The 26858-nt window shown below is 42.1% G+C and overlaps 1 protein-coding gene across 1 annotated transcript in view; it reads right to left on the reverse strand.

Moving 5' to 3' along the window:
* Positions 1-7485: 7485 nt before the first annotated feature.
* LOC142217834 (uncharacterized) overlaps positions 7486-26858 on the reverse strand; it is a 123968-nt gene continuing 104595 nt past the window's right edge. The window contains exons 36-37 of the mRNA XM_075286154.1: positions 8354-8456; positions 7486-7523 (exon numbers count right to left, since the gene is read on the reverse strand). Of these exons, the coding sequence (XP_075142255.1) occupies positions 7486-7523; positions 8354-8456 (141 nt within the window). The remainder of the gene's footprint in view (positions 7524-8353; positions 8457-26858) is intronic.

Here is a 26858-nt window from a genome sequence, read left to right on the forward strand (position 1 = left end):
CTTCTCTCACCTCTTTTGGACACTTTTCAGTGTCCGACGACTTGTGTCTTCATTCTCTGGGCACATGGTGTCACAGAAGAGTGCCATTAGTTGGTGCCATGTGTCCCCAGTTACCGCTGAGGCCTGTGATTGGGCTTCAGTGGTGACCAAAGGCACCGGTCGCCATCAGAGCACCCAAAAGAGGAAGACACAGATCTCCGGACACCGCAAGGAGGCCCAAAAGAAGGGAAGAAAGGTGAGAATAAATGTGCTATAGTTTTCACTCCTCGCTTGGACCTTGATATTTTATAATGTCCGTATGACTGCTCCTTGTTGCAGCCTGTAATCTGTTTATTATATGCATGTATCATTGCTGAAGTGGTCAAAGAACTGGTTAATTTATTATGTGCAATGGTTCCTCATAGACAATAAAGTATGTTGCAGAGGTATCAGCAGTTCTCATTTCTAATCTAGTGGAGACATCTAGTGGTAGGTCTTGTGCAGTACACTAGACTTGATTTTCCTATTTGCTACTTGGTGAGGATGAATATTTATTATATGCAGTGGCAGCCATAACTTTCAATCAGAAAAACCTCTGCTCTGTGTTTTTTCCATCTTTTGGATAAGACTAACAGAATTGTTATGGAATTTACCATATGACTTAAGATAAGGACGGCCAATGATAATAATGCAGATATGAGGCAGCACGCTTGGTAGTTACAGTCTGTCAATGAAAGCAGATGTTAGCAGTTACACATCCCTTTAGAGACACACAGCTTGAAATCATCAGTGACATGGTGTTTCTGTTCGCAAAACTTCTGTCCATTGCTTGAATCTGATGGATCTCAACAATGGACATTTACAGATTTATTTAGTGCTAGTACTCACTGTCCGCAAATACTGATCTGCATCTGCAAAAAACATGTCAGTCAGTGGCATAACTAGGAATGGCGGGGCCCGTGGCGAACTTTTGACATGGGGCCCCCCCCCCACCGACGCCGAAGACCTCGACCGACCCCCTCCTCTGCACTCTATTATGTCCCTTAGTAAGCCCTGCACACAGTATTATGTCCATTAGTGGCCTCTGCACACAGTATTATCCCCCGTAGTGGCCCCTGCACACAGTATTGTCCCCCATAGTGGCCCCTGCACACAGTATTATGTCCATTAATGGCCCCTGAACACAGTATTATACCCCATAGTGGCCCCTGCATACAGTATTATGTCCCTTAGTGGCCCCTTCACACAGTATTATACCCAATAGTGGCCCCTGCACACAGTATTATGTCCAGGATCGGCAAGAAAATAGGGCCTGTAACGGCCAATTTAAAAAAAACAAAAAAAAAAACGCTGCCTCTATGGTAGTTACGCCCCTGATGACAGTATGTCATCCATAAACATGGATCAGCAAAAAGACTAGTATGATCCCCTTCACTTGACTATGACACAAATGCAGACAAAAATAGCATATGCCTCGTAATTTGCAGTCCTTGGATACGTTACTGTGTGTTACAAGGGTGTCCAAACTTCAGTCTGACATTCTTTTAACCATTAAAGAGGACCTTTCACATCCTCATTAGAGATGAGCGAACAGTGAAATGTTCGAAGTTCGATTCGAGTAGCTGCTCAATACTCGACTGTTCGATCGAACATCGAACCCCATCATAGTCTATGGGGAATAAATACTCGTTTAGGGTACCACTATTCGACTCAGTAGGGTCACCAAGTCCACTATGACACCCCAGGAAATGATGCCAACACCCAGTGTCGGACTGGGGTGTCTAGGGCCCACCAGTGGAATTATTTCTAGGGGCCCACCGCCAGGACCCTGCAGACCAGTGATACTGAGACAGGGCGGCTAAAGGTAATAACATGTCGGGAACCATGCTGCTCACCCACCATACACTGTGCACCACTTCACTACTTAATCCCACTGCAAATGAACAGCGCGGCTCCTAGAACTATTACCATTACCTGCAGCCACACTGTCCTGGAAGAGCTGATCTGCAGAGGTCCTGGCTAAGGACAGACCATCAATATTCGAAAGGTGGATAAGTCCTTTAAAGATTTGTCCAGGAATTGGAACAACCCATGTGCCGGGCGGGAGGAGTAAAATAAAAAAAAAATAATAAAATAAATAAAAATAAGAAGCACACTCATCTGTCCTTGGCGCTACATTGTCTGCTGCCAGTGTCCACTCAGTCTCGTGCTACCACCTCCTTGCTGGGAGTCCTGCACCTCATGTGACTGCTAAGAACAATTAGGTACAGGATTTCCAGAAATTAGACGCTACCATGAGACTGAACAGACACAGGCGGGGGAACAATGGGGTGCTGGGGACAGGTGAGAAGGCTTTTTTTTTTTTTTATTTCTACACCTTCCTGGTGGCCGCCACAGTGATCGCTCCAGTTTGTGGACAACCTCTTTAAGCTAAAGCCTCACACTGCAGAAACACAGCGTTTTTGGCTATGGCAGAAAAAAAAATTATGTGTTTTATAAAATAAGCAAAGTGAATGAAATTTAATCAAATTTACCTCATCTACACATTGCAGGAAAAAAAAGTACTCAATACATTGTGTGCTACACTATAAGGCTAAGGCCCCATGTAGCAAGCCGTAGCAAAAAAGCGCTGCTGGAAAACCCCCGGCGGCAACACGAGTTTTTCCTGCAGCGCTTTTTGCAGAAACTCCACAGAGGTTTCCTCTGAGGACTTTCTGCTTCCATTATACCTCTAGGGACACTGTAAGTGATTCTATAGGTATAAGTAACATGCTGCGATTTCCAAAACCGCAACGGTTTTAGAAATTGCAGCATTTCCGTTTTGTGTATTTTTCTGCAATGTGTGGATGGGATTGCACATACTATATACCTACACACTCATAGATATACATTCATATACCATATATAAGCCATATATACACTTATATGAATGTATGAATACTATATATACATATACACATTATTATAGCATACTGTATACAATCACACATACCTGTATACAAACATACAGTCCTCACACAGTATACAAGACACATGCTTTAACCCTTAAAGAGGACCTTTCACCACTTTTGGGCACATGCAGTGTTATATACTGCCAGAAAGCCGACAGTGCGCTGAATTCAGCGCACTGTCGGCTTTCCCGATCTGTGCCCGGTGTGAAGAGCTTATGGTGCCGGTACCGTAGTGCTCTATGGTCAGAAGGGCGTTTCTGACCATTAGCCAGAGACGTCCTTCTGCCTCGCGGCGCCTATCGCGCTGTGCTGTGGAGCGGGGAGGAACGCACAGCGCAGCGCGATAGGCGCCGCGAGGCAGAAGGACGTCTTTGGCTAATGGTCAGAAACGCCCTTCTGACCATAGAGCACTACGGTACCGGCACCGTAAGCTCTGTACACCGGGCACAGATCGGGAAAGCCGACAGTGCGCTGAATTCAGAGCACTGTCGGCTTTCTGGCAGTATATAACACTGCATGTGCCCAAAAGTGGTGAAAGGTCCTCTTTAAGTACTAACATGGTGTCTATCATAGTGATATGTGTATGGTAGTGGTGTATGATAGACACCATGATAGGACTTAAGGGTTAAACAAATGTACACATATACATAATAAATATTACATTTTACCAAAAAAAAAGAAAAAAATATACTCACATTTGTGAAGCAGATCATCGCAGCAGCAGACTCCACTGTCCCCACACGGTCCGACGTAAGAGATGACTCACTGCTGGGAGGGGGAGGGGAAGGAAGTCCGGGCTGCAGAGAGATCACTTCTAGGATGGCAGGGAGAGATGTAGCTGCAGCCCCTGCTGTGCTCCGTCCTCTGGATGTATACTTTCCCCATAATAATAGGGAAAGTATAGCACTGGCAGGAGGCCCCTCTGTGCAAGTGTCGGGGCCCTGGGAAACTGCTGGCAGCCGGGCAATTTTAATCATTACAGTGCTGCCGGCAGCCTGGGGCCCCGAACTGATAGTCAAGGCTTGGGCCCACCGGGGGATTCACTGGTACCCCGGCGGGCCAGTCCGACCCTGCCAACACCCTGGAATGCAACTGGGACAGCAGGGGAAGCATGTCTGGGGGTATCTAACATGCTGTTACGATTCTGTCTATATATATGAAAATAATATTTAAACAATGACAGTATCGCTGGACTGCAGACTCTGTAGTGAGGTCCACAAGCCCCATGGGGAAGGGGCGGCCGTGTGCCTGAAAGGATAACCATCAGTTGACTGCACTGGCAGTGGTGTTTGTGCGGTTCTGGTGTGAATTAACCGCAAACACACTCTCACCAGTTAACCACACTGGGAGAGTGCACCTGTGCAAAGCCGCTGGGTGAAGCTGAATGAAGCCTTGCACAAAACCTCTGCTAAACCACAACAGAGGGATAGGCACTAGTACAAGCTTCAGCCTGCTACATAGGAAAGGCTGCCAGGGGTTAAACGTCACCTCTGGTCAGTAACACAAAGGGCTCCAAACAGCTAGGGAGCAACAATATGATTGGACCATTCCAATAGGTTTAGGGGATCCCTACTGGCAGAGCCAAGGAGTCCTAGTTTAGATCCCTGATCTGACAACCTGGCATTAACAGGAACCTGGCCCTAACCTCCTGTCTCAATTTTAGTCAAAGTGTGAGCACCAGGTGGGCGTCGGCTCACACTATTTAAAGGCTAGTCCCCGCCCAACAGGGGCGGTGGCATGACGTCACCGATCATGCTCAGTAAGGCCAAAATGGGACTTAGCCTCTGAGCGGACCCAAAATGTCTGAGCATGCTCAGTGGGCCAAAAGCTGGACTTAGACTCCAGACACCTTGCTGCACAGCGCCGAGGGCGAGGTTTGGATTGGCCCGCAGGTGGCACTATGCGCTGGACGGGAAGCCTGCGGGACCCAATCCTAACATATGCCCAAGTCACTGTATTACGTCGGGATCCCTGTCAGCTTGCGATATGCGCGAGCTGACTTTTTCCCATAGGAATGCATTGACCAGCATTGATTGGCCGAATGCCATACAGAGTACAGCATTCGGCCAATCAACGCTGGTTCTGCCAGAGGCTCGTCTGTGAGGAGGTGGAGTCTAAGATCGGACCAGAATGAGACTGCTGTGGACCGATCTTAGACTCCGCCTCCTCCGGCAGAACCAGCGATGATTGCTGTACTGTGTATGGCATTCGGCCAATCAACGCTGGTAAATGCATTCCTATGCCGAGGTGTAGCAGTGCTGGCCATGCGCTCAGCTCAGCTCATCTCTGGAGTATCCGAGCTGAGCGCACGGCCAGCACTGCTACACCTCGACATAGGAATGCATTTACCAGCGTTGATTGGCCGAATGTCATACAGAGTACAGCATTCAAGCAATCAACGCTGGTTCTGCCAGAGGAGAAGAGCAGTGCTGGCCGTGCGCTCAGCTCGGCTATTCTGGAGATGAGCCAAGCTGAGTGCATGGCCAGCACTGCTACACCGGAGATGAAGCAGAACTGGCCATGCGCTCAGCTCGGCTACTTCGGAGATGCAGCCAAGCTGAGTGCATGGCCAGCACTGCTACATCTCGGCATAGGAATGCATTGACCAGCGTTGATTGGCCGAATGTCATACAGAGTACAGCATTCAAGCAATCAACGCTGGTTCTGCCGGAGGAGGCGGAGTCTAAGATCGGTCCACAGCAGTCTCCATTCTGGTCCGATCTTAGACTTCGCCTCCTCCCAGACGAGCCTCTGGCAGAACCAGCGTTGATTGGTTGAATGCTGTACTCTGTATGGCATTCGGCCAATCAACGCTGGTCAATGCATTCCTATGGGAAAAAGTCAGCTCGCGCATATCGCAAGCTGACAGGGATCCCGACCAGATAGAGCCCCAAAGAGCTGGGTGAGTGACATTCCCACCTAAATAAAGCTAATCCCTAGCTAACCTTGCCTGTACATCTGTCCCTGTCTCACAATCACACAGTTCACAGTCTCATATGATCCGGATATTAAATCCACTGTTCGTATAAATTGGAGGTCACCTGAATTAGCAAGCCAATTACTTTTTCCAATTTTTTTTCGATGCCTCCGTTGTCGTACTTCCTGTCCCACCTCCCCTTGGTGCAAAAAAAGCGCCAGGGAAGGTGGGAGGGGAATCAAACAGCCTGATATCCGATCGAACATGTACTCGATCGAACGCTGTTCGCTCATCTCTAATACTCATAGATGTGCGGTATTATATACCGCTAGAAGGCTGACTGAATTCAGCACACTATCGGCTTTGTAGCAGTATATAATACCACACAACTATCAGGACATGAAAGGTCCTCTTTAACATTAAAAGCAAACCACTATATGGTCCATACAGTGGCTACTTTACTGGTCCGACCTATAGCAGTATTAGGTCATTACTTACCTGTCTACTCCCTGGTCTGGCTCTGTCTCCCGGCTCAGGGTGCACTGTTGTAACAAGCAGTTCAGTAGACTCAGAGAAAAGGGGAGAACAAGACTGCATTCACTTACTGCTCTCCTATATTGCTCGCGGCCTCCTTTTCCTTCTTCACCCTTCAATGAGGTCTGTTCGCCACACATTGGGTTGTGATGATGTAATGGGTGCTCCCTGGTGGCTGATGGGAGAAGAGGATGCCACATTCAGATGCTGGGATAGGTAAAGGGCCATTACTGAACTCCCACGGCCTATTAAAATTGCAGTTAGAATCCGCTTCCCTAAAGGCAACAGCTCTGGCAGGCTGGTGGAAATTTTAACACAGGACACATTTGGCTCGCAGACTGGACTTTGGACTTACCTGGCTTAAATCATCATGTGACCCAATGTGGTGCCAAAGAATGGATGGGTGACTCCATTTCACCGTATCTGTGCTAGCAGATCGTAGCTTTACATTATACTGTATATGTGCGAGACCCAATACATAAAAAAAAAAGCTCCTTTGTTGTTCCAGATATTTATTAGATCACTCTGATCTATGCAGTGGGCCTAAAATGAATGACTTTATCTGTGCCCTTCCCTTCCCTCTCTCCCAGATGATGACCCATCCATAGGAGTACCTCAAAGCAAGATCCACCAGTAAGACCCAACATGAAGCTTCAGATTTTACCACCAAGACACCAAATGAATAGCCAACTGGACATACATGACTTAGGAGCAGGAGTTGTCAACCACATATTACTGCCATGACTCGGATCTGAGACTACTTCATTCCCAATTGTTTAACACCTGAGATGCCTCAATCAATAGCAACCTTAGCATTCAAGACGTAGATAGAAAAAAGGCGAAAAACAAAATATTTTTGATACATTACAATTACTTTATTATGCCAAAATTCTTATTTTGGGGCACACTGGTGTGGATGTGTTTTCAGATTATTGTGCAAGTATGATCAATAAAAGATGGAAGTATGGAGAGAATGGAGGATAGCAAGGACAAAATGAAGAATGAACAATATTTTATCATGGAGTAGACAAATAATAGACAGGTGGAGGTCACACAGCAAGTCATCAGTGGAGGACCATGGCCACGGATCCCACTGTCACCTCCTTAACAATTCATCAAGTAGCTTATTGTCTTCTCTTCCTCTGTAATAAAATAAATTAAAAAATAAAACTTGGAAAGGTAAATTGTCCAAGCAATAAGATGTCTGATGGATGTGACGGCTGATCTCATAGTGAAGTCAGATTACAATACCTACCAACCGCCATTATAATCTCATAACAAACCAAGGCAGAGCATCAACCCCAGTCAATTGATGTATGCCACCGTGGGGAGATTTCTATAACTGTATTTATTAGAATGTTCAATAGGACCTGTAGAAATGTGTATACCGTTAGCTCCCCCTAGTGATGGCTGCAGGCAAGCAGAATTTTATCAAATCTCTATGGCTTAGTCAACTAAGCCCAGGGATTTGGCGCTATGTATCACAAAAACTGATCTCTAGCAATATAAAGGATTTTGGACCTACTTAGATAAAGTAGAATTAAATTTTCCTATCATAAAATACCTCCATAAACCCTTTTGTCAGCCTAAACTACAAGGAACGACAGATGTTAACTAGTTCATATATTTTTCTGTCTTAAGGTTGAAAACCTCACTGTTAAAATCCTGTGCTGGGCATATATACTGTATACAATAGAGACAGGCCAGACAGTTGTTCCAGAGTCCATGGAGAAGGGGCCCCAAGTTTGTCCTCATCCTGGCTCCCAATGGGTGGTGAGAAAAAAGCCATGGTAGGAAATAAATTGACCAATAACCGATGAGAGTGACATTGCCCTTTTCTTCTATACGACATGGCGGCAAACAAGCAGTCCTTCATGCTTTACATACTATGGATTGTGTCAACTGTTGTATATGGTGCTGTCATACTATGGGCACTCTGCTTACTATGCATGCCTCTGCTGGCCCACATTACCTGGCATGTAGTAGTCAAAGATTTGAATGATGGCAGGTTTCCTGTCAATCACTGGGACGGTCTGCTCAACCTGAAGTACCAGGGTCTGTAGCTCAGAAGTTACCTGAGAAGATAGAACAGAAAAGAGTATTGTATGACCATATATTGTATGTGAACTTTTACTTATTTGGTTCTTTTTGTGTTGTTTATTGTATGGCTTGTAATGGTTGAGCACCACACCTAAACCAAAGTCTTATGCAGCAACTTACATGGCAAATTACCAATATAAACCACACAGCATAACATAAGGTACATTAAATTACATATATAATTTTTACCAAGATAGGTCTAAAAACAGATATACTGTCACAACTGAAGAATCCCAGAATGCTACTGCTTTAAGTGTTTGTCTTTTGTGCCTCTGGTTGTGTTGGTATGTCTTGTCCTTCATGTTCTGTGTTCTATGTCATTTGTATATATTACTAGCTGGTACCCGCGACTTCATCTGCAGTGATTATAGTAGTGGGTAGATACAGGCGCGGGTAAGGTTTTCGTACTGTGTATAAGGGATGGGATATGAAATGTAACTTTGTATATTGTTTTTGCTTTAATTCAGAGAATACATGAGACTTTTGTGTTGCATGTAATTTGTATTTGAGCTGCTATATATACGGTGTTGGTATAAACTTTACATAGTGACTTTGGGACAGAGGTATTTGAAGTTAACCCTTTCCCGCCAATGGCATTTTTTGCTTTTCGTTTTTGACTCCCCTCCTTCTAAACCCCATAACTTTTTTATTTCTCCGCTCCCAGAGCCATATGAGGTCTTAATTTTTCCTGGGACAAATTTTTCTTCATGATGCCGCTATTATTTATTCTATATAATGTACTGGGAAGCAGGGAAAAAATTCTGAATGGGGTGGATTTGAAGAAAAAATGCATTTCTGCGACTTTCTTACGGGCTTTGGTTTTACAGCGTTCACTGTGCAACCAAAATGACCTGTCCCCTGTGTTCTGTGCTTCGCTACGATTCTGGGGATACCAAATTTATATGGTTTTATTTACATTTTGTCCCCTTAAAAAAAATCCAAAACTGTGTTAAAAATTATTTTTTGAAAAGTCGCCATATTCCGACGGCCGTAACTTTTTTATACATGCGTGTACGGGGATGTATGGGGCGTCTTTTTTTGCGGGAACGGGTGTACTTTGTAGTTCTACCATTTTCAGGAAATGTTATTGCTTTGATCACTTTTTATTCAAATTTTTAGCAGAATCAAAACAGTGAAAAAACGGCGGTTTGGCACTTTTGACCATTTTTCCTGCTACGGCATTTACCGAACAGGAAAAATATTTGTATAGCTTTGTAGAGCGGGCGATTTCGGACACAGGGATACCTAACATGTATGTGTTGCACAGTTTTTAACTACTTTTATATGTGTTCTAGGGAAAGGGGGGTGATTTGAATTTTTAATCCTTTTTATTTATTTTTTTTATATTTTTTTTACTTTTTTTAAACTTTTTTTTTGCATTTATTAGACCGCCTAGGGGTATTGACATGGGTGGGCGGTGTCGCGGATTTTCAGAGTGGTGGGGGTCGGCAAACATGGCTGTTCTGGAGCGTTAAAGAGCGCCTCCTGGAGAATTGTTAAGGTGAGGGGCAAAGTGGTAAAGTCTATGTATATGTGATTGTGTGGGGTTAGGGGCGAGGCTGTAGAGGGCAATATGAATTTTGTGGCTTGCTATGGTCCAAAGTGTGTGAGATTGCAGAGATGGTGGTGTGAGTTTGGGTTTTGTGGGGGTCCTGGCACAAACGTATGTGCGCTATTGTGACGAAAAGTAGCCTATTGTTTAATCGAGTGTAATGACTATGTTTGTGGAAAATTTCAGCCAAATCGGTGGAGCGGTTTTTCCGTGATTGAGGAACAAACATCCGAACATGCAAACATCCAAACATGCAAACATCCAAACACACAAACCCACAAACTCACAAACTTTCACATTTATAATATTAATAGGATGTAGCTTTTCTTTTGTTTCCCCTCGGTGTTTTAAATCCTTACTCTTGGTTCAGCCCTGGCCAATCACAAGCTACTGTGCGGGGTTGTAGGAGACCTAGGTCTTCTGGGTGTCCGTTGGCGCTCAGTGTTCAGTCTAGAGTTCGGTGAGAGCAGTCATCCTGTGCAGTGAGAACACCAGCACTGGAGCTAAATGGCCGCCTATACAGCCTGTAGGAGGGTTTTTATTTGCCCCAGGCTCATCTAGAGATAGCCCTGACAATGGAGTATTACTCTCTGGATTATTGGACAATTCATGTGTCGTGCCAGGAGGAGCAGGAGAGGACCCTGACAGGAGGAATGTGTTCGGGGCTAGTATAAAGATAACTAAATCCCTGTTGCTTGTATCAACATCCCCAGTATCCATAGCTGGGAGAGGCACAAGCGGAGGAGTAGTTGGAGATGTGTGCCATAGAGCCTGTAAGATCCCTGGGCACCCTCCTCAGTGGCGTAATAATAATGGTCACAAGGGGTGCAAACGTGACCGGACCCAGAGGGGTATGGAGCCTGCGGCCCACTGGGAATGGCCCGGAGCCCCAGATCACCATTATAGTGGTCTGGGAAAGCCTTGTTCTCTGACTGCTATACAGTCCTATGAAAAAGTTTGGGCACCCCTATTAATCTTAATCATTTTTAGTTCTAAATATTTTGGTGTTTATAACAGCCATTTCAGTTTGATATATCTAATAACTGATGGACACAGTAATATTTCAGGATTGAAATGAGGTTTATTGTACTAACAGAAAATGTGCAATATGCATTAAACCAAAATTTGACCGGTGCAAAAGTATGGGCACCTCAACAGAAAAGTGACATTAATATTTAGTACATCCTCCTTTTGCAAAGATAACAGCCTCTAGTCGCTTCCTGTAGCTTTTAATCAGTTCCTGGATCCTGGATAAAGGTATTTTGGACAAACAATTCAAGTTCAGTTAAGTTAGATGGTCGCCGAGCATGGACAGCCCGCTTCAAATCATCCCACAGATGTTCAATGATATTCAGGTCTGGGGACTGGGATGGGCATTCAAGAACATTGTAATTGTTCCTCTGCATGAATGCCTGAGGATTTGGAGCGGTGTTTTGGATCATTGTCTTGCTGAAATATCCATCCCCGGCGTAACTTCAACTTCGTCACTGATTCTTGAACATTATTCTCAAGAATCTGCTAATACTGAGTGGAATCCATGCGACTCTCAACTTTAACAAGATTCCCGATGCCGGCATTGGCCACACAGCCCCAAAGCATGATGGAACCTCCACCAAATTTTACAGTGGGTAGCATGTGTTTTTCTTGGAACGCTGTTTCTTTTTGGACGCCATGCATAACGCCTTTTTTTATAACCAAACAACTCAATTTTTGTTTCCAAAATGAAGCTGCCTTGTCCAAATGTGCTTTTTCATACCTCAGGCAACTCTATTTGTGGCGTAAGTGCAGAAACGGCTTCTTTCTCATCACTCTCCCATACAGCTTCTATTTGTGCAAAGTGCGCTGTATAGTTGACCGATGCACAGTGACACCATCTGCAGCAAGATGATGCTGCAGCTCTTTGGAGGTGGTCTGTGGATTGTCCTTGACTGTTCTCACCATTCTTCTTCTCTGCCTTTCTGATATTTTTCTTGGCCTGCCACTTCTGGGCTTAACAAGAACTGTCCCTGTGGTCTTCCATTTCCTTACTATGTTCCTCACAGTGGAAACTGACAGGTTAAATCTCTGAGACAACTTTTTGTATCCTTCCCCTGAACAACTATGTTGAACAATCTTTGTTTTCAGATCATTTGAGAGTTGTTTTGAGTAGCCCATGATGCCACTCTTCAGAGGAGATTCAAATAGGAGATCAACTTGCAATTGGCCACCTTAAATACCTTTTCTTATGATTGGATACATCTGGCTATGAAGTTCAAAGCTCACTGAGGTTACAAAACCAATTTTGTGCTTCAGTAAGTCAGTAAAAAGTAGTTAGGGGAATTCAAATCAATAAAATGATAAGGGTGCCCATACTTTTGCACCGGTCAAATTTTGGCTTAATGCATATTGCACATTTTCTGTTAGTACAATAAACCTCATTTCAATCCTGAAATATTACTGTGTCCATCAGTTATTAGATATATCAAACTGAAATGGCTGTTGCAAACACCAAAATATTTAGAACATAAAATGATTAAGATTAATAGGGGTGCCCAAACTTTTTCATAGGACTGTATATATTGTTAATGGAAAGGAGCCCAACATAATACTGTGTGGTTCAACTGTATGTCTGGCCTGCTGAGTTGTGACTGCTTTACTATCAGGGCTCTTCTGACCAACATCAAACCGGCTCAAAGAGGAGAGGTCCAACTAGAAGCGCCCCAGGGAAAACTACTAACACCAACAGGTAGTGCTGCAGGACCCCCCTCAATGGTGTCCAGCCCAGGAGTGAGGCTGGAGTGTTTGCTTGAGTGTGCTCGGCCTAACAAGTGGCAGGCACATCATCCGCCACCACAACTCCCATCCTCCAGCCTCCTCCATATGAGTTGCGGCACAACCAACACAGGACAACCACCACCCACTGCAGATTATGATACCTCCCAAACCCACAAGTATTCATTTCATCACTGCCAGCAGGTGATTTCAGGCACATCAATAAATACTAAATACATATATCATAGTAATAACATGACATTGCTGGTCAAGAAAAACATAAAATAAAGGAGAGCAAAAAGATTATAACAACCACAGATGTTTGACCCCAACAAGTGTTTTGCCCAGTTTCCTCTGGGGGCCTAAACTATCTTACAAGAGTTACATATACTTGTAGGCGGTGACAACTGATCAAAACAAAGACAGACATGTTGTTCACCCCTGCCTCATGACAACATTGGTATAATGAGGTAAGGGTCAACACTACCATGTTGTTGATGCCTACCTCATTATACCCATGTCGCAGTGAGGTAAGACTCAACAACATGGGGTTGGATAATATATACAGTATATCTGTAACTATCACCTATATATAGCTATTTTGAGATAGAAGGTTAGGTTGCTTTCCCTTTCCTTAAATTTATATATATATATATATATATATATATAGTCAGGGTCTGGGGTTTTAGGTGGGGTGACATAGACATACAAGTCCAGTTTCTTTAGTTGAAAACCAAAGTATAGTTTTATTTTCACTCAAAAAAGGTAGTGCAGCAACAAAAACCTGCCCGGCTAGGCGCTAACTGAACATAGAATAGGTTACCTCACCTAGAATAGCAGAAATCAAAAGCCAGTTGAATAATTCAGGACACAGCTCCAAAAAAACAACCTCTCTGTTTGGCACTCCAGCCAAGCTCTGCCAAAGTCTGCTGCTGGACCTGGCTTCTTAAGCCTCCTTGACGAGGAGACTCAACAGCTAAGTCGCTGCCGGAACATCCCCAAAGCGTGGACTGGAGGGGTGGATTGACAGGTCTCACTAGCAACCTACCTGCCATTCCTAAAAATCCAGCCCAGTAACCGGAACTTTGAAATAACACTCAGCAGACAGAAATATCTGCTGAGAACCAGTCTTTCTGGAGTCTTCTCATCTCACCCACCTTAGTAGTCTGGGTGAGATGTACACCCCCTCCATTACCTAACCAGCCATCGGCTTACAATATATATATATATATATATATATATATATATATATATATATATATGTATATATATATATATATATATATATATATTCTCATATCCAAACTAGAGATGAGCGAACAGTGTTCTATCGAACTCATGTTCGATCGGATATTAGGCTGTTCGGCATGTTCGAATCGAATCGAACACCGCGTGGTAAAGTGCGCCATTACTCGATTCCCCTCCCACCTTCCCTGGCGCCTTTTTTGCTCCAATAACAGCGCAGGGTAGGTGGGACAGGAACTACGACACCGGTGACGTTGAGAAAAGTAGGCAAAACCCATTGGCTGCCGAAAACATGTGACCTCTAATTTAAAAGAACAGCGCCGCCCAGGTTCGTGTCATTCTGAGCTTGCAATTCACCGAGGATGGAGGTTTCCGTCCAGCTAGCTAGGGCTTAGATTCTGGGTAGGCAGGGACAGGCTAGGATAGGAAGGAGAAGACAACCACAACAGCTCTTGTAAGAGCTAAATTCCAGGGAGAAGCTTGTCAGTGTAACGTGGCACTGACGGGCTCAATCGCCGCAACCCAGCTTTCCCAGGATCCTGAATGGAATACACTGTCAGTGTATTCCCGTATACCCGATATATACCCCGATACCCGTTCCAACGGTGTGCCCCCCCACCTTCACCCCAGAAATACCCTGCAAGTCCCCTAGCAATAGAATTGGGGCTATATACACCCACAATTTTTACTACTGGTATACAGTGCCATTGTCTGACTGGGAATTCAAAGAATATATTGGGAATACAAATACCCTCATTTCTTGCTACTGCCATATAGTGCCAGTGTCTGACTGGGAATTCAAAGAATATATTGGGGTTACGTGCACCCACAATTTTTACTACTGGTATACAGTGCCATTGTCTGACTGGGAATTCAAAGAATATATTGGGAATACAAATACCCTCATTTCTTGCTACTGCCATATAGTGCCAGTGTCTGACTGGGAATTCAAAGAATATATTGGGGTTACGTGCACCCACAATTTTTACTACTGGTATACAGTGCCATTGTCTGACTGGGAATTCAAAGAATATATTGGGAATACAAATACCCTCATTTCTTGCTACTGCCATATAGTGCCAGTGTCTGACTGGGAATTCAAAGAATATATTGGGGTTACGTGCACCCACAATTTTTACTACTGGTATACAGTGCCATTGTCTGACTGGGAATTCATAGAATATATTGGGAATACAAATACCCTCATTTCTTGCTACTGCCATATAGTGCCAGTGTCTGACTGGGAATTCAAAGAATATATTGGGGTTACGTGCACCCACAATTTTTACTACTGGTATACAGTGCCATTGTCTGACTGGGAATTCAAAGAATATATTGGGAATACAAATACCCTCATTTCTTGCTACTGCCATATAGTGCCAGTGTCTGACTGGGAATTCAAAGAATATATTGGGGTTACGTGCACCCACAATTTTTACTACTGGTATACAGTGCCATTGTCTGACTGGGAATTCAAAGAATATATTGGGAATACAAATACCCTCATTTCTTGCTACTGCCATATAGTGCCAGTTTCTGACTGGTAATTCAAAGAATATATTGGGGTTACGTGCACCCACAATTTTTACTACTGGTATACAGTGCCATTGTCTGACTGGGAATTCAAAGAATATATTGGGAATACAAATACCCTCATTTCTTGCTACTGCCATATAGTGCCAGTGTCTGACTGGGAATTCAAAGAATATATTGGGGTTACGTGCACCCACAATTTTTACTACTGGTATACAGTGCCATTGTCTGACTGGGAATTCAAAGAATATATTGGGAATACAAATACCCTCATTTCTTGCTACTGCCATATAGTGCCAGTGTCTGACTGGGAATTCAAAGAATATATTGGGGTTACGTGCACCCACAATTTTTACTACTGGTATACAGTGCCATTGTCTGACTGGGAATTCAAAGAATATATTGGGAATACAAATACCCTCATTTCTTGCTACTGCCATATAGTGCCAGTGTCTGACTGGGAATTCAAAGAATATATTGGGGTTACGTGCACCCACAATTTTTACTACTGGTATACAGTGCCATTGTCTGACTGGGAATTCAAAGAATATATTGGGAATACAAATACCCTCATTTCTTGCTACTGCCATATAGTGCCAGTGTCTGACTGGGAATTCAAAGAATATATTGGGGTTACGTGCACCCACAATTTTTACTACTGGTATACAGTGCCATTGTCTGACTGGGAATTCAAAGAATATATTGGGAATACAAATACCCTCATTTCTTGCTACTGCCATATAGTGCCAGTGTCTGACTGGGAATTCAAAGAATATATTGGGGTTACGTGCACCCACAATTTTTACTACTGGTATACAGTGCCATTGTCTGACTGGGAATTCAAAGAATATATTAGGAATACAAATACCCTCATTTCTTGCTACTGCCATATAGTGCCAGTTTCTGACTGGTAATTCAAAGAATATATTGGGGTTACGTGCACCCACAATTTTTACTACTGGTATACAGTGCCATTGTCTGACTGTGAATTCAAAGAATATATTGGGAATACAAATACCCTCATTTCTTGCTACTGCCATATAGTGCCAGTGTCTGACTGGGAATTCAAAGAATATATTGGGGTTACGTGCACCCACAATTTTTACTACTGGTATACAGTGCCATTGTCTGACTGGGAATTCAAAGAATATATTGGGAATACAAATACCCTCATTTCTTGCTACTGCCATATAGTGCCAGTGTCTGACTGGGAATTCAAAGAATATATTGGGGTTACGTGCACCCACAATTTTTACTACTGGTATACAGTGCCATTGTCTGACTGGGAATTCAAAGAATATATTGGGGTTATAAATACCCTCATTTCTTGCTACTGCCATATAGTGCCAGTGTCTGACTGGGAATTCAAAGAATATATTGGGGTTACGTGCACCCACAATTTTTACTACTGGTATACAGTGCCATTGTCTGACTGGGAATTCAAAGAATATATTGGGAATACAAATACCCTCATTTCTTGCTACTGCCATATAGTGCCAGTGTCTGACTGGGAATTCAAAGAATATATTGGGGTTACGTGCACCCACAATTTTTACTACTGGTATACAGTGCCATTGTCTGACTGGGAATTCAAAGAATATATTGGGAATACAAATACCCTCATTTCTTGCTACTGCCATATAGTGCCAGTGTCTGACTGGGAATTCAAAGAATATATTGGGGTTACGTGCACCCACAATTTTTACTACTGGTATACAGTGCCATTGTCTGACTGGGAATTCAAAGAATATATTGGGAATACAAATACCCTCATTTCTTGCTACTGCCATATAGTGCCAGTGTCTGACTGGGAATTCAAAGAATATATTGGGGTTACGTGCACCCACAATTTTTACTACTGGTATACAGTGCCATTGTCTGACTGGGAATTCAAAGAATATATTGGGAATACAAATACCCTCATTTCTTGCTACTGCCATATAGTGCCAGTGTCTGACTGGGAATTCAAAGAATATATTGGGGTTACGTGCACCCACAATTTTTACTACTGGTATACAGTGCCATTGTCTGACTGGGAATTCAAAGAATATATTGGGAATACAAATACCCTCATTTCTTGCTACTGCCATATAGTGCCAGTTTCTGACTGGTAATTCAAAGAATATATTGGGGTTACGTGCACCCACAATTTTTACTACTGGTATACAGTACCATTGTCTGACTGGGAATTCAAAGAATATATTGGGAATACAAATACCCTCATTTCTTGCTACTGCCATATAGTGCCAGTGTCTGACTGGGAATTCAAAGAATATATTGGGGTTACGTGCACCCACAATTTTTACTACTGGTATACAGTGCCATTGTCTGACTGGGAATTCAAAGAATATATTGGGGTTATAAATACCCTCATTTCTTGCTACTGCCATATAGTGCCAGTGTCTGACTGGGAATTCAAAGAATATATTGGGGTTACGTGCACCCACAATTTTTACTACTGGTATACAGTGCCATTGTCTGACTGGGAATTCAAAGAATATATTGGGAATACAAATACCCTCATTTCTTGCTACTGCCATATAGTGCCAGTGTCTGACTGGGAATTCAAAGAATATATTGGGGTTACGTGCACCCACAATTTTTACTACTGGTATACAGTGCCATTGTCTGACTGGGAATTCAAAGAATATATTGGGAATACAAATACCCTCATTTCTTGCTACTGCCATATAGTGCCAGTTTCTGACTGGTAATTCAAAGAATATATTGGGGTTACGTGCACCCACAATTTTTACTACTGGTATACAGTGCCATTGTCTGACTGGGAATTCAAAGAATATATTGGGAATACAAATACCCTCATTTCTTGCTACTGCCATATAGTGCCAGTGTCTGACTGGTAATTCAAAGAATATATTGGGGTTACGTGCACCCACAATTTTTACTACTGCCATATAGTGCCAGTGTCTGACTGGGAATTCAAAGAATATATTGGGAATACAAATACCCTCATTTCTTGCTACTGCCATATAGTGCCAGTGTCTGACTGGGAATTCAAAGAATATATTGGGGTTACGTGCACCCACAATTTTTACTACTGGTATACAGTGCCATTGTCTGACTGGGAATTCAAAGAATATATTGGGAATACAAATACCCTCATTTCTTGCTACTGCCATATAGTGCCAGTGTCTGACTGGGAATTCAAAGAATATATTGGGGTTACGTGCACCCACAATTTTTACTACTGGTATACAGTGCCATTGTCTGACTGGGAATTCAAAGAATATATTGGGAATACAAATACCCTCATTTCTTGCTACTGCCATATAGTGCCAGTGTCTGACTGGGAATTCAAAGAATATATTGGGGTTACGTGCACCCACAATTTTTACTACTGGTATACAGTGCCATTGTCTGACTGGGAATTCAAAGAATATATTGGGAATACAAATACCCTCATTTCTTGCTACTGCCATATAGTGCCAGTGTCTGACTGGGAATTCAAAGAATATATTGGGGTTACGTGCACCCACAATTTTTACTACTGGTATACAGTGCCATTGTCTGACTGGGAATTCAAAGAATATATTGGGAATACAAATACCCTCATTTCTTGCTACTGCCATATAGTGCCAGTGTCTGACTGGGAATTCAAAGAATATATTGGGGTTACGTGCACCCACAATTTTTACTACTGGTATACAGTGCCATTGTCTGACTGGGAATTCAAAGAATATATTGGGAATACAAATACCCTCATTTCTTGCTACTGCCATATAGTGCCAGTGTCTGACTGGGAATTCAAAGAATATATTGGGGTTACGTGCACCCACAATTTTTACTACTGGTATACAGTGCCATTGTCTGACTGGGAATTCAAAGAATATATTGGGAATACAAATACCCTCATTTCTTGCTACTGCCATATAGTGCCAGTGTCTGACTGGGAATTCAAAGAATATATTGGGGTTACGTGCACCCACAATTTTTACTACTGGTATACAGTGCCATTGTCTGACTGGGAATTCAAAGAATATATTGGGAATACAAATACCCTCATTTCTTGCTACTGCCATATAGTGCCAGTGTCTGACTGGGAATTCAAAGAATATATTGGGGTTACGTGCACCCACAATTTTTACTACTGGTATACAGTGCCATTGTCTGACTGGGAATTCAAAGAATATATTGGGAATACAAATACCCTCATTTCTTGCTACTGCCATATAGTGCCAGTGTCTGACTGGGAATTCAAAGAATATATTGGGGTTACGTGCACCCACAATTTTTACTACTGGTATACAGTGCCATTGTCTGACTGGGAATTCAAAGAATATATTGGGAATACAAATACCCTCATTTCTTGCTACTGCCATATAGTGCCAGTGTCTGACTGGGAATTCAAAGAATATATTGGGGTTACGTGCACCCACAATTTTTACTACTGGTATACAGTGCCATTGTCTGACTGGGAATTCAAAGAATATATTGGGAATACAAATACCCTCATTTCTTGCTACTGCCATATAGTGCCAGTGTCTGACTGGGAATTCAAAGAATATATTGGGGTTACGTGCACCCACAATTTTTACTACTGGTATACAGTGCCATTGTCTGACTGGGAATTCAAAGAATATATTGGGAATACAAATACCCTCATTTCTTGCTACTGCCATATAGTGCCAGTGTCTGACTGGGAATTCAAAGAATATATTGGGGTTACGTGCACCCACAATTTTTACTACTGGTATACAGTGCCATTGTCTGACTGGGAATTCAAAGAATATATTGGGAATACAAATACCCTCATTTCTTGCTACTGCCATATAGTGCCAGTGTCTGACTGGGAATTCAAAGAATATATTGGGGTTACGTGCACCCACAATTTTTACTACTGGTATACAGTGCCATTGTCTGACTGGGAATTCAAAGAATATATTGGGAATACAAATACCCTCATTTCTTGCTACTGCCATATAGTGCCAGTGTCTGACTGGGAATTCAAAGAATATATTGGGGTTACGTGCACCCACAATTTTTACTACTGGTATACAGTGCCATTGTCTGACTGGGAATTCAAAGAATATATTGGGAATACAAATACCCTCATTTCTTGCTACTGCCATATAGTGCCAGTGTCTGACTGGGAATTCAAAGAATATATTGGGGTTACGTGCACCCACAATTTTTACTACTGGTATACAGTGCCATTGTCTGACTGGGAATTCAAAGAATATATTGGGAATACAAATACCCTCATTTCTTGCTACTGCCATATAGTGCCAGTGTCTGACTGGGAATTCAAAGAATATATTGGGGTTACGTGCACCCACAATTTTTACTACTGGTATACAGTGCCATTGTCTGACTGGGAATTCAAAGAATATATTGGGAATACAAATACCCTCATTTCTTGCTACTGCCATATAGTGCCAGTGTCTGACTGGGAATTCAAAGAATATATTGGGGTTACGTGCACCCACAATTTTTACTACTGGTATACAGTGCCATTGTCTGACTGGGAATTCAAAGAATATATTGGGAATACAAATACCCTCATTTCTTGCTACTGCCATATAGTGCCAGTTTCTGACTGGTAATTCAAAGAATATATTGGGGTTACGTGCACCCACAATTTTTACTACTGGTATACAGTACCATTGTCTATGGGAATTCAAAGAATATATTGGGAATACAAATACCCTCATTTCTTGCTACTGCCATATAGTGCCAGTGTCTGACTGGGAATTCAAAGAATATATTGGGGTTACGTGCACCCACAATTTTTACTACTGGTATACAGTGCCATTGTCTGACTGGGAATTCAAAGAATATATTGGGAATACAAATACCCTCATTTCTTGCTACTGCCATATAGTGCCAGTGTCTGACTGGGAATTCAAAGAATATATTGGGGTTACGTGCACCCACAATTTTTACTACTGGTATACAGTGCCATTGTCTGACTGGGAATTCAAAGAATATATTGGGAATACAAATACCCTCATTTCTTGCTACTGCCATATAGTGCCAGTGTCTGACTGGGAATTCAAAGAATATATTGGGGTTACGTGCACCCACAATTTTTACTACTGGTATACAGTGCCATTGTCTGACTGGGAATTCAAAGAATATATTGGGAATACAAATACCCTCATTTCTTGCTACTGCCATATAGTGCCAGTGTCTGACTGGGAATTCAAAGAATATATTGGGGTTACGTGCACCCACAATTTTTACTACTGGTATACAGTGCCATTGTCTGACTGGGAATTCAAAGAATATATTGGGAATACAAATACCCTCATTTCTTGCTACTGCCATATAGTGCCAGTGTCTGACTGGGAATTCAAAGAATATATTGGGGTTACGTGCACCCACAATTTTTACTACTGGTATACAGTGCCATTGTCTGACTGGGAATTCAAAGAATATATTGGGAATACAAATACCCTCATTTCTTGCTACTGCCATATAGTGCCAGTGTCTGACTGGGAATTCAAAGAATATATTGGGGTTACGTGCACCCACAATTTTTACTACTGGTATACAGTGCCATTGTCTGACTGGGAATTCAAAGAATATATTGGGAATACAAATACCCTCATTTCTTGCTACTGCCATATAGTGCCAGTGTCTGACTGGGAATTCAAAGAATATATTGGGGTTACGTGCACCCACAATTTTTACTACTGGTATACAGTGCCATTGTCTGACTGGGAATTCAAAGAATATATTGGGAATACAAATACCCTCATTTCTTGCTACTGCCATATAGTGCCAGTGTCTGACTGGGAATTCAAAGAATATATTGGGGTTACGTGCACCCACAATTTTTACTACTGGTATACAGTGCCATTGTCTGACTGGGAATTCAAAGAATATATTGGGAATACAAATACCCTCATTTCTTGCTACTGCCATATAGTGCCAGTGTCTGACTGGGAATTCAAAGAATATATTGGGGTTACGTGCACCCACAATTTTTACTACTGGTATACAGTGCCATTGTCTGACTGGGAATTCAAAGAATATATTGGGAATACAAATACCCTCATTTCTTGCTACTGCCATATAGTGCCAGTGTCTGACTGGGAATTCAAAGAATATATTGGGGTTACGTGCACCCACAATTTTTACTACTGGTATACAGTGCCATTGTCTGACTGGGAATTCAAAGAATATATTGGGAATACAAATACCCTCATTTCTTGCTACTGCCATATAGTGCCAGTGTCTGACTGGGAATTCAAAGAATATATTGGGGTTACGTGCACCCACAATTTTTACTACTGGTATACAGTGCCATTGTCTGACTGGGAATTCAAAGAATATATTGGGAATACAAATACCCTCATTTCTTGCTACTGCCATATAGTGCCAGTGTCTGACTGGGAATTCAAAGAATATATTGGGGTTACGTGCACCCACAATTTTTACTACTGGTATACAGTGCCATTGTCTGACTGGGAATTCAAAGAATATATTGGGAATACAAATACCCTCATTTCTTGCTACTGCCATATAGTGCCAGTGTCTGACTGGGAATTCAAAGAATATATTGGGGTTACGTGCACCCACAATTTTTACTACTGGTATACAGTGCCATTGTCTGACTGGGAATTCAAAGAATATATTGGGAATACAAATACCCTCATTTCTTGCTACTGCCATATAGTGCCAGTGTCTGACTGGGAATTCAAAGAATATATTGGGGTTACGTGCACCCACAATTTTTACTACTGGTATACAGTGCCATTGTCTGACTGGGAATTCAAAGAATATATTGGGAATACAAATACCCTCATTTCTTGCTACTGCCATATAGTGCGCCAGTGTCTGACTGGGAATTCAAAGAATATATTGGGGTTACGTGCACCCACAATTTTTACTACTGGTATACAGTGCCATTGTCTGACTGGGAATTCAAAGAATATATTGGGAATACAAATACCCTCATTTCTTGCTACTGCCATATAGTGCCAGTGTCTGACTGGGAATTCAAAGAATATATTGGGGTTACGTGCACCCACAATTTTTACTACTGGTATACAGTGCCATTGTCTGACTGGGAATTCAAAGAATATATTGGGAATACAAATACCCTCATTTCTTGCTACTGCCATATAGTGCCAGTGTCTGACTGGGAATTCAAAGAATATATTGGGGTTACGTGCACCCACAATTTTTACTACTGGTATACAGTGCCATTGTCTGACTGGGAATTCAAAGAATATATTGGGAATACAAATACCCTCATTTCTTGCTACTGCCATATAGTGCCAGTGTCTGACTGGGAATTCAAAGAATATATTGGGGTTACGTGCACCCACAATTTTTACTACTGGTATACAGTGCCATTGTCTGACTGGGAATTCAAAGAATATATTGGGAATACAAATACCCTCATTTCTTGCTACTGCCATATAGTGCCAGTGTCTGACTGGGAATTCAAAGAATATATTGGGGTTACGTGCACCCACAATTTTTACTACTGGTATACAGTGCCATTGTCTGACTGGGAATTCAAAGAATATATTGGGAATACAAATACCCTCATTTCTTGCTACTGCCATATAGTGCCAGTGTCTGACTGGGAATTCAAAGAATATATTGGGGTTACGTGCACCCACAATTTTTACTACTGGTATACAGTGCCATTGTCTGACTGGGAATTCAAAGAATATATTGGGAATACAAATACCCTCATTTCTTGCTACTGCCATATAGTGCCAGTGTCTGACTGGGAATTCAAAGAATATATTGGGGTTACGTGCACCCACAATTTTTACTACTGGTATACAGTGCCATTGTCTGACTGGGAATTCAAAGAATATATTGGGAATACAAATACCCTCATTTCTTGCTACTGCCATATAGTGCCAGTGTCTGACTGGGAATTCAAAGAATATATTGGGGTTACGTGCACCCACAATTTTTACTACTGGTATACAGTGCCATTGTCTGACTGGGAATTCAAAGAATATATTGGGAATACAAATACCCTCATTTCTTGCTACTGCCATATAGTGCCAGTGTCTGACTGGGAATTCAAAGAATATATTGGGGTTACGTGCACCCACAATTTTTACTACTGGTATACAGTGCCATTGTCTGACTGGGAATTCAAAGAATATATTGGGAATACAAATACCCTCATTTCTTGCTACTGCCATATAGTGCCAGTGTCTGACTGGGAATTCAAAGAATATATTGGGGTTACGTGCACCCACAATTTTTACTACTGGTATACAGTGCCATTGTCTGACTGGGAATTCAAAGAATATATTGGGAATACAAATACCCTCATTTCTTGCTACTGCCATATAGTGCCAGTGTCTGACTGGGAATTCAAAGAATATATTGGGGTTACGTGCACCCACAATTTTTACTACTGGTATACAGTGCCATTGTCTGACTGGGAATTCAAAGAATATATTGGGAATACAAATACCCTCATTTCTTGCTACTGCCATATAGTGCCAGTGTCTGACTGGGAATTCAAAGAATATATTGGGGTTACGTGCACCCACAATTTTTACTACTGGTATACAGTGCCATTGTCTGACTGGGAATTCAAAGAATATATTGGGAATACAAATACCCTCATTTCTTGCTACTGCCATATAGTGCCAGTGTCTGACTGGGAATTCAAAGAATATATTGGGGTTACGTGCACCCACAATTTTTACTACTGGTATACAGTGCCATTGTCTGACTGGGAATTCAAAGAATATATTGGGAATACAAATACCCTCATTTCTTGCTACTGCCATATAGTGCCAGTGTCTGACTGGGAATTCAAAGAATATATTGGGGTTACGTGCACCCACAATTTTTACTACTGGTATACAGTGCCATTGTCTGACTGGGAATTCAAAGAATATATTGGGAATACAAATACCCTCATTTCTTGCTACTGCCATATAGTGCCAGTGTCTGACTGGGAATTCAAAGAATATATTGGGGTTACGTGCACCCACAATTTTTACTACTGGTATACAGTGCCATTGTCTGACTGGGAATTCAAAGAATATATTGGGAATACAAATACCCTCATTTCTTGCTACTGCCATATAGTGCCAGTGTCTGACTGGGAATTCAAAGAATATATTGGGGTTACGTGCACCCACAATTTTTACTACTGGTATACAGTGCCATTGTCTGACTGGGAATTCAAAGAATATATTGGGAATACAAATACCCTCATTTCTTGCTACTGCCATATAGTGCCAGTGTCTGACTGGGAATTCAAAGAATATATTGGGGTTACGTGCACCCACAATTTTTTACTACTGGTATACAGTGCCATTGTCTGACTGGGAATTCAAAGAATATATTGGGAATACAAATACCCTCATTTCTTGCTACTGCCATATAGTGCCAGTGTCTGACTGGGAATTCAAAGAATATATTGGGGTTACGTGCACCCACAATTTTTACTACTGGTATACAGTGCCATTGTCTGACTGGGAATTCAAAGAATATATTGGGAATACAAATACCCTCATTTCTTGCTACTGCCATATAGTGCCAGTGTCTGACTGGGAATTCAAAGAATATATTGGGGTTACGTGCACCCACAATTTTTACTACTGGTATACAGTGCCATTGTCTGACTGGGAATTCAAAGAATATATTGGGAATACAAATACCCTCATTTCTTGCTACTGCCATATAGTGCCAGTGTCTGACTGGGAATTCAAAGAATATATTGGGGTTACGATGCACCCACAATTTTTACTTACTGGTATACAGTGCCATTGTCTGACTGGGAATTCAAAGAATATATTGGGAATACAAATACCCTCATTTCTTGCTACTGCCATATAGTGCCAGTGTCTGACTGGGAATTCAAAGAATATATTGGGGTTACGTGCACCCACAATTTTACTACTGGTATACAGTGCCATTGTCTGACTGGGAATTCAAAGAATATATTGGGAATACAAATACCCTCATTTCTTGCTACTGCCATATAGTGCCAGTGTCTGACTGGGAATTCAAAGAATATATTGGGGTTACGTGCACCCACAAATTTTTACTACTGGTATACAGTGCCATTGTCTGACTGGGAATTCAAAGAATATATTGGGAATACAAATACCCTCATTTCTTGCTACTGCACATATAGTGCAGTGTCTGACTGGGAATTCAAAGAATATATTGGGGTTTACGTGCACACCACAATTTTTACTACTGGTATACAGTGCCGATTGTCTGACTGGGAATTCAAAGAATATATTGGAATACAAATACCCTCAATGTCTTGCTACTGCCATATAGTGCCAGTTGTCTGACTGGGAATTCAAAGAATATATTGGGGTTACGA

The sequence above is a fragment of the Leptodactylus fuscus genome, chromosome 9 (genome assembly GCF_031893055.1).
Source record: "Leptodactylus fuscus isolate aLepFus1 chromosome 9, aLepFus1.hap2, whole genome shotgun sequence".
NCBI classification, from domain to species: Eukaryota; Metazoa; Chordata; class Amphibia; order Anura; family Leptodactylidae; genus Leptodactylus; species Leptodactylus fuscus.